At 38.2% G+C, this 14,300-nt stretch overlaps 1 protein-coding gene across 3 annotated transcripts in view; it reads left to right on the top strand.

Annotated features, from left to right (window-relative positions):
• The window catches only part of cpeb3 (cytoplasmic polyadenylation element binding protein 3), a 30,050-nt gene extending 19,360 nt beyond the window's left edge, over positions 1 to 10,690 (top strand). For all 3 annotated transcript variants that reach the window (XM_086093725.1, XM_086093723.1, XM_086093724.1), the window contains 6 exons: positions 1,830 to 1,997; positions 2,203 to 2,292; positions 6,591 to 6,709; positions 8,122 to 8,236; positions 9,075 to 9,256; positions 10,081 to 10,690. In XM_086093725.1, coding sequence (XP_085949851.1) covers positions 1,830 to 1,997; positions 2,203 to 2,292; positions 6,591 to 6,709; positions 8,122 to 8,236; positions 9,075 to 9,256; positions 10,081 to 10,308 — 902 coding nt within the window. In that variant the 3' untranslated portion in view covers positions 10,309 to 10,690. The remainder of the gene's footprint in view (positions 1 to 1,829; positions 1,998 to 2,202; positions 2,293 to 6,590; positions 6,710 to 8,121; positions 8,237 to 9,074; positions 9,257 to 10,080) is intronic.
• Positions 10,691 to 14,300: the final 3,610 nt, after the last annotated feature.

Below are 14,300 nucleotides of genomic sequence, written 5' to 3'. Positions count from 1 at the left end.
CCACCCTATATAGCAAGCAATTTTCATAATAGGAAATTGGCACAGAGGTTCATCCTGATGGATATTATATGAGAACGTACTAAATGTTTTGACCTGCACTCCGATTGGCTGGCAACCAGTCCATGTACTCGGTCTCTTGCCCAAGGTCAGCTGGGATAGGCTCCAGCTCACCTGTCACCCTAATGAGGACATGCACTAAAGAAAATGGATGGACGTTTCAACCTGCCAGGCAGTGATTTATTTTTGGGTAACGGAGGAGAAACAATTCCATTTTCATCTCGCTCTTGATGCCAGTCTTGGCACATAAGAGTCAGAAACTTTATGGATAAGTATTTTAAAATCACACAAGGAAGTTGTTTCCGGTAGTTGTAGTCACTCTAGTAGTTTCACAAACAACAACTCATAGCTGTGGAGATTCAATGTGGTGAGGATCTGAAACAGAAATCGACTCGACCCATAATCGACCATTTTTACCTCACCTATTTTATGTTGTTTTGTCATGCTTGGAACCTCATCTGACCTTGTGCTGTACATTTAGTACCTGTTTTTTTTCCAGTGGAAAAGTGTTAACCGAGTTGAGTAACTACTGTGCAATGGAAATGAACCAGTAGTTTATGTTAATTCCCTTAAACTTGGACTGTAACACACCAACATTGTTATATTGTCCTTCCTTCATCATATTTTTTTGTATTAGTATTTTTTTTTTTTTGTGTTTAGTTTTTTTGTCAAGTCAAAAATGTTCTTTACGATAGTGTGTTCTATTTGCCCCCACTAGTCTAAACATGGTTTTCTGATTAGGGCCCGGCCGATACGCTTTTTTTTTTATGCCGATACCAATTTTTGGCAGAAAAAAATACTGATTACAGATTAATCTGCCGATTTATTTAAAAATATTGATTTAATGCATTAACCCCCCCCCACACACACACACACACACACACAATTCCTTTGAATGGGATTCTCCCTTCGCTTTTAGCATTAGCGCTAGGCTAGCGATGTTTTAAAAATTAAGTATTTAAATATACAGTGGATATAAATCTTATCGTTGTCTGTTTAGTTTTACAGTTAACTCTAACTGGGGTGTCATAAAACTTGTGATGCATAAAGGACGCTTAGGGACAACAGAATAACCAGAATAACATGCACTACACATTTGCTAGTTGCTAATGCTACGCAAGCAAAATGGTGCATTCAGGGTACTTTCACAGCATTTTTTTCCTTCGATGTTTGAAGGGCAATAATTGGTCGATTGTAATCTGCGGCCGATTACTCTGTTGGGCCCTAATTCTGATTAATATTCCATTTGTGAAATATGAATTAAATCTACCCATTGTTATCCATCACAGGGAGCGTCCATTTTGCCTTTTATAGGTACTTGCTGTCGACTGCAAATAACATCACAATGCGTAAGGACTCAGTTAACGACCGTTGCGGCTCAGCTGTTTTCTAGGTTTGGTCATGTGATGCTCGCAAATTGAGCCCTTAGGTACTGCGATGTCATTTTTAGCTGACAGCAAGTGACAAAATGGCCACCCCGTGTGATGGATAAAAACGGGGCGTTTTTTCTTCTTAATTCATATTCCACAAAGGCAAAATGAATCCCAATATCGTAAATGCAGTACACCCTGCCACTTTATTGGCCTTTCAGTTTGTCAATAGGCTTATGTGTTCATTTTAAAAGCAGTGTATTCTCATTGTGGATTTAAGGTTAGCCGTTACATTTACATCAACCTTTATTTACCATTCCTGCATTGTCTCTAATTTCTCTCTCAATTTCTTTTGTCTGCCCTTCTGCTGTTCACCTTGCCTTTCCTCTCCTCATACTGTAGGTCGTTCCTACCTTTTTCCCTTTGAAGATGGTTTCCTTGACGATGGCCACGGTGACCTCTCCTTGACCCCCGGCCTGAACTCTCCAACCCGTTGTCAGAACGGAGAGAGGATGGAGCGCTACTCGCGCAAGGTCTTTGTTGGAGGCCTACCCCCAGATATAGATGAAGGTAAATTGTTGACGTTGTGCTGTTTGACCTTTTCTTGTATGGATTTCGTCTTGCTGTCTTGAGCATCTGGAAAATCTGAAATGATCATACTTTTATCTTTTTTATTTTTTTATTTTGATTGTATGTTGCTTGTATTAGTCATTGCGAACGAGTGCACCAATGATGCAAAAATAATTCCCTCCACCCTTTTTCATTATTTTAACAGATGAGATCACCAACAGTTTCCGTCGCTATGGACACCTGGTTGTAGACTGGCCCCACAAAGCCGAGAGCAAATCCTACTTCCCGCCTAAAGGTAACATTAGTTTGTCCAAACAAAAGCTGAATTTTCCCATCAGACATCAAAGACTACACCAATAAATATCACCTTGGGTGTTTCCCACCATCATAGGGTGCCTACAACGTTCATGTTACCCAGAAATCATAGCTCCTACTGAGCGAGCATCGCGGTGTCTGTTGATCCACGTGGGCCAGCCGCAGTAATCACACACAAATGAGATTTGACCCTAGTGGCTGTTTATTGGAATGGTTACCTGAGGCTGGTCAATGTTTTCCTCAACAACCTTTTGGAGGAGGGGCTGATCAGAGTAGCAACAGCTTCTTCATCACGCCCTCTGGCTCAGATGTTGCTGTGTGTCATATTAAGGAAGCTATTAAGATGCTCTGGAAATAACTGGAATTCCACATACGCGTGGTAATACACTACATCTGGAGGACCTCTCTCACACACTCATTTCTCAATATTATTATTTTCCTGAATTGGGAGGATTCCTTGGGAGTGGGCTTGACTCTACTAATGCCACACCCAGCAGCAACAATATGACAACCTTAGGAGAATGAGCTTCCAGCAGCTGGAGGAGGCTGCCATTGTGAAAGGGAGGAGTCTACTGATGTGTCATGTATCTTAAAGTGGAAGTCAACCTTAAACATTTCTTGACAATAATATGTGATATGTGACCTCACTAGTCTAAACATGACATTCTGAGTATTATTACATTTGCGCAATATGAGTTATGAGGCACAATCCAACCGTTTTTATCCATTTCGGGGGCGGACATTTTGTCAACGACCAATCACAGCTAACCTGTTTTCTGGAGCTGAGCTGTGATTGGTTGTTACCTGAGACCTGAGCAACGTTGATGTTATGAAAATGGCCGCCCCCCTGAGATGAATAAAAACTGCGGGATTGTGCTGCCTAACTCATATTCCATTAACACAATATCAACGAGAATACCATATTTAGACTCGTGGGGCTTCATAGAACATATTATTTTCACACGAAAAAGGGGGGGGGGGACTTCCCCTTTAAGTAATAAAAACATAAATACAATTTTAATTTTTTTTTATATTCTTGCGGAAACCACAAAATATGATATCTGGTCACATGCTTGACTTGAACTCATTCACTGCCATTGACGGCTATAGACGTTAAAAATTTATTTTAAATATGTCTATTAATGTTCCACTTTTTCCACTTTTGTTAAGAGTATGAAAACCTAAAATATATATATATATATTGTACATTTAGAACAGATATACAATTTGTGGTTAATCGTGAGTTAATTATTGAATTAATGGGATTAATTACAGTTGAAATTTTTAATTGCCTGACGCAATTTAAAAAAAATACAAAAAATCTTTAAAAATTAGGGGCGATCATTTTTTTAAATTGTAATTAATCGCATGACTTCACTAGTTAACTCACGACTAATCACAAAACTTATATCTGTTCTAAATGTACAATAAAAAAATTATAGGTTTTCACACTGATGTTAACGAAAGTGGGGGAAATATTTTTAACTAATAGAAATAGTACAAATGATTTTTTGACGTCTATAGCCGTCAATGGCAGTGAATGAGTTAACTGGCAAGTGGTGAGCTTGAGATTGAAATGGTTCCTTGAACATTTGTATTTTTTGAAAATCACACAAGAAATTAGTTATTTTTGACCCAACCGTTTTTAGAGTGCAGTTTTTTATTTTATTTTATTTTATTTTCGCTTTACATTTACGCATTAATACAGCAAAATAACATGACATATTATCCTGTCACATTGAATGTTTTTAACATTTATATATTTATTATTCATTCAACTTTGAAATTATATGTTGCTCTATACATCAATAAACACACCATAGCTTTTAAAAAGAAAAAAAATCCACCATGTGTAATATGCTTCCGACACTCCATATTTTTGGCTGAAGATACTGCTGTCTTTTTTTATTTCAATTTTTATTTCTGGTATGCAGTACTTTCTTGTAACAGTGGACACAGAACAAACTGAAAGACTCTAATAATAACTTGATTGTCACTTTCACTCATTGCTCATCAGTGTTTATGTATATTCTTTTTGTTTTGAACTTGCAACCCACTTTGGTTGTTGATCTTGCCAACTGTGTGTGCACTTACTGCAGAAACCTGTTATCAGCCAGAAAAGCAAATATAGGAGGAAGTATTTTTAGTGGAGGCCAATTGCAAATTGGCTGTCGCTGTGTGCCCGTTGATTATGCGAAACAGGTATTGTTGCTCAAACATTAGATCATTAGAACGATTCTAATATCCCATTAATGATTTCTTGGTATAAAAACCAATCATGACTCAAATGCAGGCCAGCCTTCGGTTCTCAAATGTCTGTGATGTCATGGCAACCACAATGAAGTCTGGTCACTATGGTGATGTCAGGTACATCCGCCCCATATATCACCCGGCACCGTCATCACAGTTGGTGCTGCAAATGTTAAGGAGCTATTTTGAGGTGAGTGAGGTGGCAAAATTCTCTGAACACTGCAAATTGCTACCAGGGTGTAAGATGACATTATACTTATATAAAATAGGCTGGCTGCATAAATTAATGTAAACCAACATATGGGTCATTCCAGAATTTGACTCATTCACTGCCATTGACGGCTATAGACGTCAAAAATTCATTTGAACTATTTATATTAATCTAACTTTTTTTCCCCCACTTTTCTAAACAAAAGTATGGAAACCTAGAAAAAAATATTGTACATTTAGAACAGATGTAAAATTTGTGATTAACCTGGAGTTAACTATTGAAGTCATGCAATTAATTACAATTAAAAAATGTAATCGCCTGATGTGATTTAAAAAAAAGGAAAGATTATTAAAAATTAGGGGCATCAGGCGATTACAATTTTTAATCTGAATTGAATCGAATGACTTCACTAGTTAACTCCATGATTAATCACAAATTGTATATCTGTTCTAGGTTTTCATACTCTTGTTAATAAAAGTGGGGGGGGAAATTCAACTAATAGCAATAGTTCAAATTAATTTTTGACATCTATAGCCGTCAATGGCAGTGAATGAGTTAAGGACAATTAGGCACCATCATTTCTGTTTTCAAGAAATCAAATGATGCAGGAAGTTGTTATTAGAAAGGTGCGGTAAAAAATTAAGTCCATTTTACCTTTCACTCTTTAGAAATTCCACTCTTCTATAGGTTCTTTCTCTGTATTTAATTATTTGCAGTACCTCCAACTTGACTAACCAACCATCAGGCTTCTCTGAGTGTTAAGCCGTTCTTTCCTGTTTTGTCCGAGTGGCGCGGCCCTTATTTCGGGAAGGTTATTGTTTGAGCTACAATAAGGCACAAGGGACTCTGACTGTAAACAATAATCTGTAGGGTGGAAAATTATGCTGCGGCCTGACCACCCCCACCCCTCCACCCCCGCCTTTCTGGTCATATAAATCTGCAGCACAAGCCACTGCGGATGTCCTCTTCTGACTTCAGGCTCTGTACTTTGCACAGAACAAGAGATCTTTGTTCAAGCAAACGGCAACATAAATATCAAACCATGTAGGTGGCGCAGAGAACTAATTATGGTAATAAACCGGCCGATTGAATGTGACATTATATTGTAGGTACTATTAATAGTGTATCATCTTCAAAATGTATATGAATGTCTTGAGTCAAGGCCGTGCAGAGACCTTTGGAGGGGCAAGTGGAAAAGGGAGAATATGGAATCTGACTGATGTAAATGTAAAAATGAATGTGCAGAACTTTAGCGATTCCACTGGAAACATTTTGGAACTTCAATTTGCATTGCATCAGGCTTGCGCTTTCTCTACCTTCTCTCACTCGCCCACCACCCTCCAGTCCCTCACTCATCCACCCTCTCCGTTCTTGGCTCTTTTGCCCAGGGTCACGGAACACTTTGTTCCCGCTTGCGGAGGGAAGATTGTGAGCTGCTGGCCAGCTCTGCCATTTCATGCCCTGCTTTTTTCTTTTTTTTTCTTTTCTTTTCAAACGGAGCTAGACTGCAGTTCTTTTGTTTTGCTAAAAGATGGGATGTCCAGCAGCTCTCATTACGGCAACCCCTCTTTATTTAAACCTCCCGATACTGATGAAAGATGACGCAAATCTCAAATCATCTTTAAGTCCAAATCTTATGTTCATCTAAACGTGGCGACAACAGTCGTTGACCTAGAACTTGCGAGCTATGTGGATAAGAACCGGGATTTTGCGAGTTAAAGAAAATTCGAAGGCTGGGAAAGGACACTGGAATATCTATGATGGAGGATAGGCTTAGTTTTGACAATTATACACGAGATGCTTTTACTCCTTTCCAGGTTACGCCTTCCTGCTGTTCCAAGAAGAGAGCTCTGTTCAGGCCTTGATTGATGCCTGTATCGAGGAGGACGGCAAGCTCTACCTGTGTGTGTCTAGTCCCACCATCAAGGACAAGCCGGTGAGCTTACTATTTATACAACAGTACTCACAGGCAACAACAACAAAAACAATAATATTATTGCAGCTTCATTGTTACCGTCTTCTCCGTGTGTTTGTACTTTCCCCTTGGTGGCCAAGGCGCACACAGAGGAAGGAAGCCTGTTGAATTAAATCATAAAATCATGTTTAAAAATAATAATTAAAAAAAAAAAAAAAAAAAAAAAAAAAACATAAAATCATGTTACACTTAATAATTAAATTATTTACGTTACATTTTATTGTGCTTTAGTATAATACTTCAGAATAGTAATATTTGTATTAAATGTCTCATATTATTCAACTTTTCCACATGCTAAAATATTTCTCAAATGTGTAAAATACATGTCTGTGACGTCTCCGTTAGCCATATGCTAATAATGTTGTGAATGGAAACGACTTGGCCATAGCGAGCGGACTTACCAATTTGAGCCTTTTACACATTTGAAAACTATTTTAATATGTGGAAAAGTGGCATAATGTTTTACCGTAAAGAAAAAAATCTCATAACGTTACTACAGAGACTATGTTAGCTTGCGATTGTGGTTATTTTGCCGTAGCTGGCAACTCTCCTGCGAGCGTTATTTTGCCGTGAATGTCTCTGATTTGCCGTGAATGCTTGTAGACATTTAGAAAGCGGTTATGAAGCCGTCTCGTCAAGACCACTTAGCGGCTGGTTACCATCACAAAGTCACTTCAACTAGGTGGCGAGTTGCCAGTCATGGCAAAATAACCACCACGGATTATTATCCAACCACCGTCTGATTTATCATAGCTGACCACTTGTAACCAAACAACCTCCACAGGGAAAATGTAGCTCCCACTTTAGGCACTAAAAAACCCCCACCGGTAATATGGTAGAAGGTATGATATGGCACATCTCTAATTGAAAGGATAGGAAAGAAGGCAAAATCTAAATAAAATGTCACACTCACATCTTTGCAGTCGTGTCACACAACGCTGGAACCCACCGATCCATTATGTTTGCAAACGCAGCTCTGAACAGGCTTTTCAATAACAAAACAGTCCTCTGGGAAATGCTGACGGTACACATCCTTCACAAATCAAATTAATCCACTGTCTTCTCAAAGACTCGGACGAAGGAAGCAACCATTAATACCTGATCGTTGTTTCCCCATTATTCTCCACGGAGGTATGCGAGTAGGAGAAAAAAAAGAGCAGCCGGCTTCTTGAATTTCTGTGGGTGTGACAAATGTTTCTTTTAATCCTGATACTACAGATTAGAGTGCACTGCATGATTTCTGGACTAATGAATGCTTGGTTGGCTCACAACTGAAGCATGAATCGTGTATGACATCAAGTTGAAGATTTTCCCAAACAAGTAACACCATTGGCCAGATTATCCACATCAATTTACCTTTTTCCCCTCCACAGGTCCAAATCCGTCCGTGGAACCTGAGTGACAGTGACTTTGTCATGGATGGCTCCCAGCCTTTGGACCCCCGCAAGACCATCTTTGTCGGGGGAGTGCCCCGGCCTCTGCGTGCAGGTAGCTCATATAACTACGATAATAGCACTAGCATCTATCGAAATCCAAACACAATCTGCTTCTTCCTCTGGTCGTTGAATCGGTGGAGGCTGGAGGTTCACTCTGCTTCATCTATCCTTCCTTCCTTTCCTCAATCTCTCCTTTGATCTCTTGAGGTCTCCCTAATTTGTTGGAATTTAGATGTTTCTGGGGTTGGCGAAAGATTCTGGTTGGTAGTAGGTGATGTCTGGTCGGTGCTGGATTTCACTTTCCTTTCCTTTCTTTGATCCTTCCTCGGGTCTCCTGACAACCTCGCGACTCTAGCTGGATTCTGGAGTATTTGGTTTAGGTGAACGGTATGGGATTTTTTAATAGGTTTTAGGTGAATTAATGAGTACACGCTCACGCGCACGCACACATGCACGCACACACCCGCACATGCACACACTCGCGCGCATACAAAAAAGAAAAAGAGAAAAAAGAGAGAGCAATGATGATTACTGAATGAACAATACTGCGCTCTCTTAAGAAAAAAAAGAGAGAGAAAAAAGATAATAGTGATATGTTACGTGTTTGTAAAATGGATTTCTAATACATACCAATATTTGTGTATGAAGGTTTGTAATCGCCATAAATATCTTCTGCATAAAGTATTAAGTATTCCAAGAGGGATGGATAACTGTTATAGATCTGAAACCTGCGGCGTACTCTTACATGGATCTAAACTCATTCTCTGCCATTGACGGCTATAGACGTCAAAGATCCATTTTTACTGGGCCGGCAGTCTATCTGTTAAATGATCAAATGGCTTTCGATCCACAGGCGAACATTAATCATCTGTCTCTGTTTCCCGCTCCAGTGGAGCTGGCTATGATCATGGATCGGCTATACGGAGGCGTTTGCTACGCCGGCATCGACACCGACCCGGAGCTGAAATATCCGAAAGGGGCCGGCCGCGTAGCCTTCTCTAATCAGCAGAGCTACATCGCCGCCATCAGCGCTCGCTTCGTTCAGCTGCAGCACAATGACATCGACAAAAGGGTAAGTTCACCCCCCCCCCCCGTCTCTTAACTCTCGAAGGAAGCGCGTTGAGCACAACCGAGGTTTTCGATCATTGAGAGCAATAACTGACAGACAGTTAGTTGTGGGGATTGTCATGGCTGTATAAACCAACAAAAAACATTCACACTCACAAAAAAAAAGTCACGTATGAAGAAAAAAAACACTCATGCTCAACAGAAAACCTCCCAAAATAAATAACATTTCAAAGTAAATCATCAAGTCGGGGTGAATAATTGAATTAGGACTCGTGATCACCAAATCCCAAATTACCATTCACCGCCTGTTGATGCGTCATTCGAGCAGGTTTATTTATTCATGGTGCTTTCCATTGTGGCGCGACGGCCATGAATAAATGAATACAAACACTTGAAATCAATTATTTCATTCGTAATTATTGGCATGTTTCGTCCATTCCACTTTCAACTGATTAATTCCCATTTCATAGACTTTATAGGAGTTTCAAACTGAAGGCTTGTCTATAACTTTCCTTTGACTTTGGATGAATTGAGGAGAGCGACGCACACACGCTTTAAATGAAATGAAAAGGATTTTGTGGCCACGCTCCCACAAGGTTTGAATCCTCCTTCCTGCTTGAGCATGCGAGACGGCGTCACCATGGCGACCGCGCTCTCATTTCTTTCCCTGATCAATGGTCAAGTGCTAAGATGGATGAAAAAAAAAACATTAAAAAAAAGCATTAAAAAAAAGCATAAAAAATATCTAAATCATCAAATGTGAGTTGTAGTGTACCTATCTAAAATACTGTTTTGATGGAGGATTATGTCTCCTGTCCGTCCTCTCAGGTGGAGGTGAAGCCATATGTCCTTGACGATCAGATGTGCGACGAGTGCCAGGGGGCGCGCTGCGGGGGGAAGTTCGCCCCCTTCTTCTGTGCCAACGTCACATGTCTGCAGTACTACTGCGAGTACTGCTGGGCCAGCATTCACTCGCGGGCAGGCCGGGAGTTCCACAAGCCACTCGTGAAGGAGGGGGGCGACCGCCCTCGACATGTGTCCTTCCGCTGGAGCTGAGTGCTGACCATCCCATCCTCATACATACAAAAAAATTATAATAGCCCCTCAATCTAAAAGAAATCATGATGGCCAAAACCCTCTGATAAAGCATTGTGAGCAGTGAAAGCTTAGAATTTGCACTTTTGGCACACCACCTTACTCAAACAAACACACACACACACATAGAACGCTACTTCAGACACTTGACTACTTTCAGGTTACTCTTCTTTGACTAGGTGGCAAGGTCCTGCTGTCCCCTCCCTCCCCTCAAACCCACCCAGCCCTCCATATACACAATGTGGTGGGACCATATGAATATTTAAAAAAAATATATCTATTTTTAGTTTTGTACCTATCTATACATATATGGATTATTTTAATTTATTGTAAAAAAAAAAGCGCATGCACTTATTTTCAAATAGTGTTTATTTATATATATATATATATATATATATATATATATATATATATATATATATATATATATATATATATATATATATATATATATATATATATATATATATATATATATATATATATATATATATATATATATATATATGCGCGCATACACATATATGTATACCTGTACAGTATATATAGGCCCCTAGAGAAAAAGCATCACCAAAGGCAGTTAAGCAGGCGCACTCAGAAACTGGGTGGAATAAGAAACGCAACAAAGTAAGGGCCCTGTAGCGCCATGAAATGATAAAAAATAACACATCTTATAATCAATCGCTCTATAATGCTAAATGTGATTACCTCATACATGCAAACCAGATGAGTTCACTGTTGATTTCTACGTGTTTATATTTTTTTAGAACATTATTTTGTTTTCTAGAGTTCTCTAAATGTAATGCTGCAATGGCTTTGCTGCTAAATTGATGGTATTGATCGGATACCACGGGGGCGCTCTCCACACAAAGATGGCCGCCGTTGAAGTGCATGTTTCTTTCAGGTGGCTGCATGCAATCGACTTTTTAATACTGCCCATGTTTGCACAACACGCGACAGATTCATTGGGTGGCTTGATGCATCCTTAGGTGTCACAAATCCAATTACTGTAGGTGTAAAATAACCATGACAAACTGTCTCTGATAGGTGAAGTACTTTTTTGCAGTGATTGTTGTTCTAATTGTGCAATTTTTCTACCATATATAGTTAGGTCAGATTTTGCCTAGAACTGTGATTCGCTTTAGCTGTCGTTCATGTCCGACATAATGATATACTGTATAAAGTACACATACATATTATACAGTATATATATTCAAATATATATACTATACACACCCACATTACACAAGCTAAATTGTTGGTACTTTTGCATTAAAGAAAAAAACAAAACAATAGTCGCTGATTATGGCTAATGTAATGTAAGAACTAATTTTACAGAAATGGTCCAACAGAATAAAACTGGCCTGGCAACAAAAATGATGGTACCCTTAATGCAGTATTTTGTTGAAAATACTTGTGACAAGGAAGTTACCCTTCAAACCTGAGCCTATGAAAAGCTGTTTGAGTATTTATTCAATATTCTTCACATCCATCTGAAAGTTGAAAAATCTTTTTTGTCACGATAAGGCAATTGGGCGCACTAGCGCAACGACTACCTAAGGCGTGCTAGCTCAAATGGCTATTTATATGAGCTAGCTAGAGCTTTTTGCTCATTTAGAGTGCACCATATGCCTTTTGACAGGTTCAATAAAAAAAAAAAAAAAGCGAACTCCAACTGTCAAATATTGAGCTAAGGGTACCATCATTTTTGTCCAGGACTATAAATCTTTAATACATTTGTATTAATTCTCAACTGTTGGAAGAGTACCAACAATTCAGCCTTTTTGTCTTGTATGGATACACACTTTCCAATGCACACAAACTGATCTAAAGAGAAGGACAACTTTAGACAAAAAGGAAAATAAGTGTTGGATCATTTGTAAACGTCCCAGAAGTCAACCAAAGAACTTGTGACCATTAGCAAGTAGCCTAGCATGCGGAGTTGATGGCCTCCCTCCCACAAGGAGGCGCTGCTGTTTATGTAGTGATGAGAAAGAACACAAATGAAGCTACTAGAGGTTGACAAATGGCACATGTTCTCTACACATTGGTAGAAGTATATAACGGTGTGCAAATTAGGAGGGAACCCTTTTAACCTCTGTTTATTTTGTCCTGCAAAGCTTGAAGTAACCGACCTGCTAACAATCTCTTGTGTTTTGTATGAAAAGCTTATGATGTGATGGCAAATGACACTGGTTTTTAGCAGTTTTGTGGACAATCCGTAGCCTCTAAGGTTTTTGCAAGGTCACACGTGTTCACTTTTTTTTTTTTTTTTTTTGGGGGTTGATTCTGCCATGCCCCAAAACCAATCTCCTCTTTTAGTCACAAACTGTTGTTGTTTTGTGTTGTCCATTTTGAAAGAAAAACAAAGTATATTTTTTACTGATGGAAAGAAGACTAAAAAAAAAAGAAACCTAGAGGTTAATCATGTGTATCCCTATGAAAGTGAATTTGGGGTGTTTTTGTGTTTCTTCTCTCCAGGATAGTAGTTTGTAATGCACTACTCTTTGTATAATTTTCGAGAGTCTGCAGTTGTTTTGTTAAAAGGCAACAAAAAAAGACGATAAAGCTTGCTTTCTGACTGACAAGATCTTTTGCAATACCTCAATTTTGAAACATAATAGGAGAGAAACTGCTATTTTCTAAGTTTATTCAGATGAATAATTATATATAATAATTTAATTCAAGAGAAATTATTTAACGGATGGCTGATTTTTTTATTTGGTTATTTACTTTTATTTTAAAAACATGTTTTTTGGAACGTGACAGTTGAAGGAGATATAATTTTATAACTAATATAATGTTGGGATGTTTGTGTGAGAATACAGACTAGTTTGTTATTGGTCACGTTGGAAATATCAAGAAAATTATTTTGTTCCCACTTTTTGTATCTTTATAATCACTTATTTACTATGTTATCCGTGGTTATAATTGGTTTTCTGTTTGTTGTTTTTTAGACATTTATTTTTAAATTTTTCTAAGAAAAAAAAAAGCTCCAATTGTTTTTGTTTTGAATTACATAAACATATGTTAGTTTGGCGTCATTACAAGAGTGAGTGGAGGTTGTAAGAAAGGAATGTTCCATAAGCCCCCAAGGTGCATCAAGACTGGTGGCCTTTTGCTCAAGCAACACTTGAATTTGTCCCATTTCTTCTTTCGTTTTTTTCCTTCTAAAGCTAAGAACCTCTTTGTTGTTACGTGCAATACTGTTTGTACTATTTGTAAAAAAAAAAAAAAAAAAAAATTAAAATAAAAGATAAAAAGCAGAAAAAAGTGGCATAAATCTTTACTGCAGAATTATTTTCATTGTGATTCACAAAAATAATTTTCTACTGTGCATTTACGACTACCTGCTAGTACCTTCCAGTAGTATGTAGCCTTTGTATTGAGAACGTTTTCATATTTTAATTTTTCATCATTTTTGCAAGAGGAAAAAAAAGATATAGATATTTCTACATTTTTTTTTGTTTTGTATTTCCCTTTATTGATTTTTCCCCTCTACACTTAAGATTTATTTCGGAAGACTCATGGTCAATGTCATTCATATTATTTTATGTTGTATTTCTACTTGGAATAAATGAATGTTGTGTTGGTAATTCTTTCAAATTTGATTTGATTTTCACTTTTTTATTTTTGTAGCTGGAATTTTTTTTCAAATGTCTCTTGTGTCTGGACTCTTTAAAATGCTTAGCTTTTTGTGTCAATGTGAAAATTATCTACAGGCATAACAAGATTGGGGGTCGATGGGAAAAAAAAGTGATCTGTAATGTAAAACAAATTGGCAATAAAAAAAACTGCATTGAGCATAAACACTACTTGTGTCTTGTAGCAGCATGGCCCACTTAACACAAGAACTTAAGCTGACTTGGTGTAGTAAGTGCTAGTGATGGAGAAACCGAAGCTTTCTGAAGCAATGTGTGGAAATGGTTCAGTGCTTCAAGGCATTTGACACG

Source organism: Leptonotus elevatus, chromosome 13 (genome assembly GCF_054856555.1).
Source record: "Leptonotus elevatus isolate MCC_2025b chromosome 13, RoL_Lele_1.0, whole genome shotgun sequence".
NCBI classification, from domain to species: domain Eukaryota; kingdom Metazoa; phylum Chordata; class Actinopteri; order Syngnathiformes; family Syngnathidae; genus Leptonotus; species Leptonotus elevatus.
This window is presented reverse-complemented; position numbering and strand designations above follow the sequence as displayed.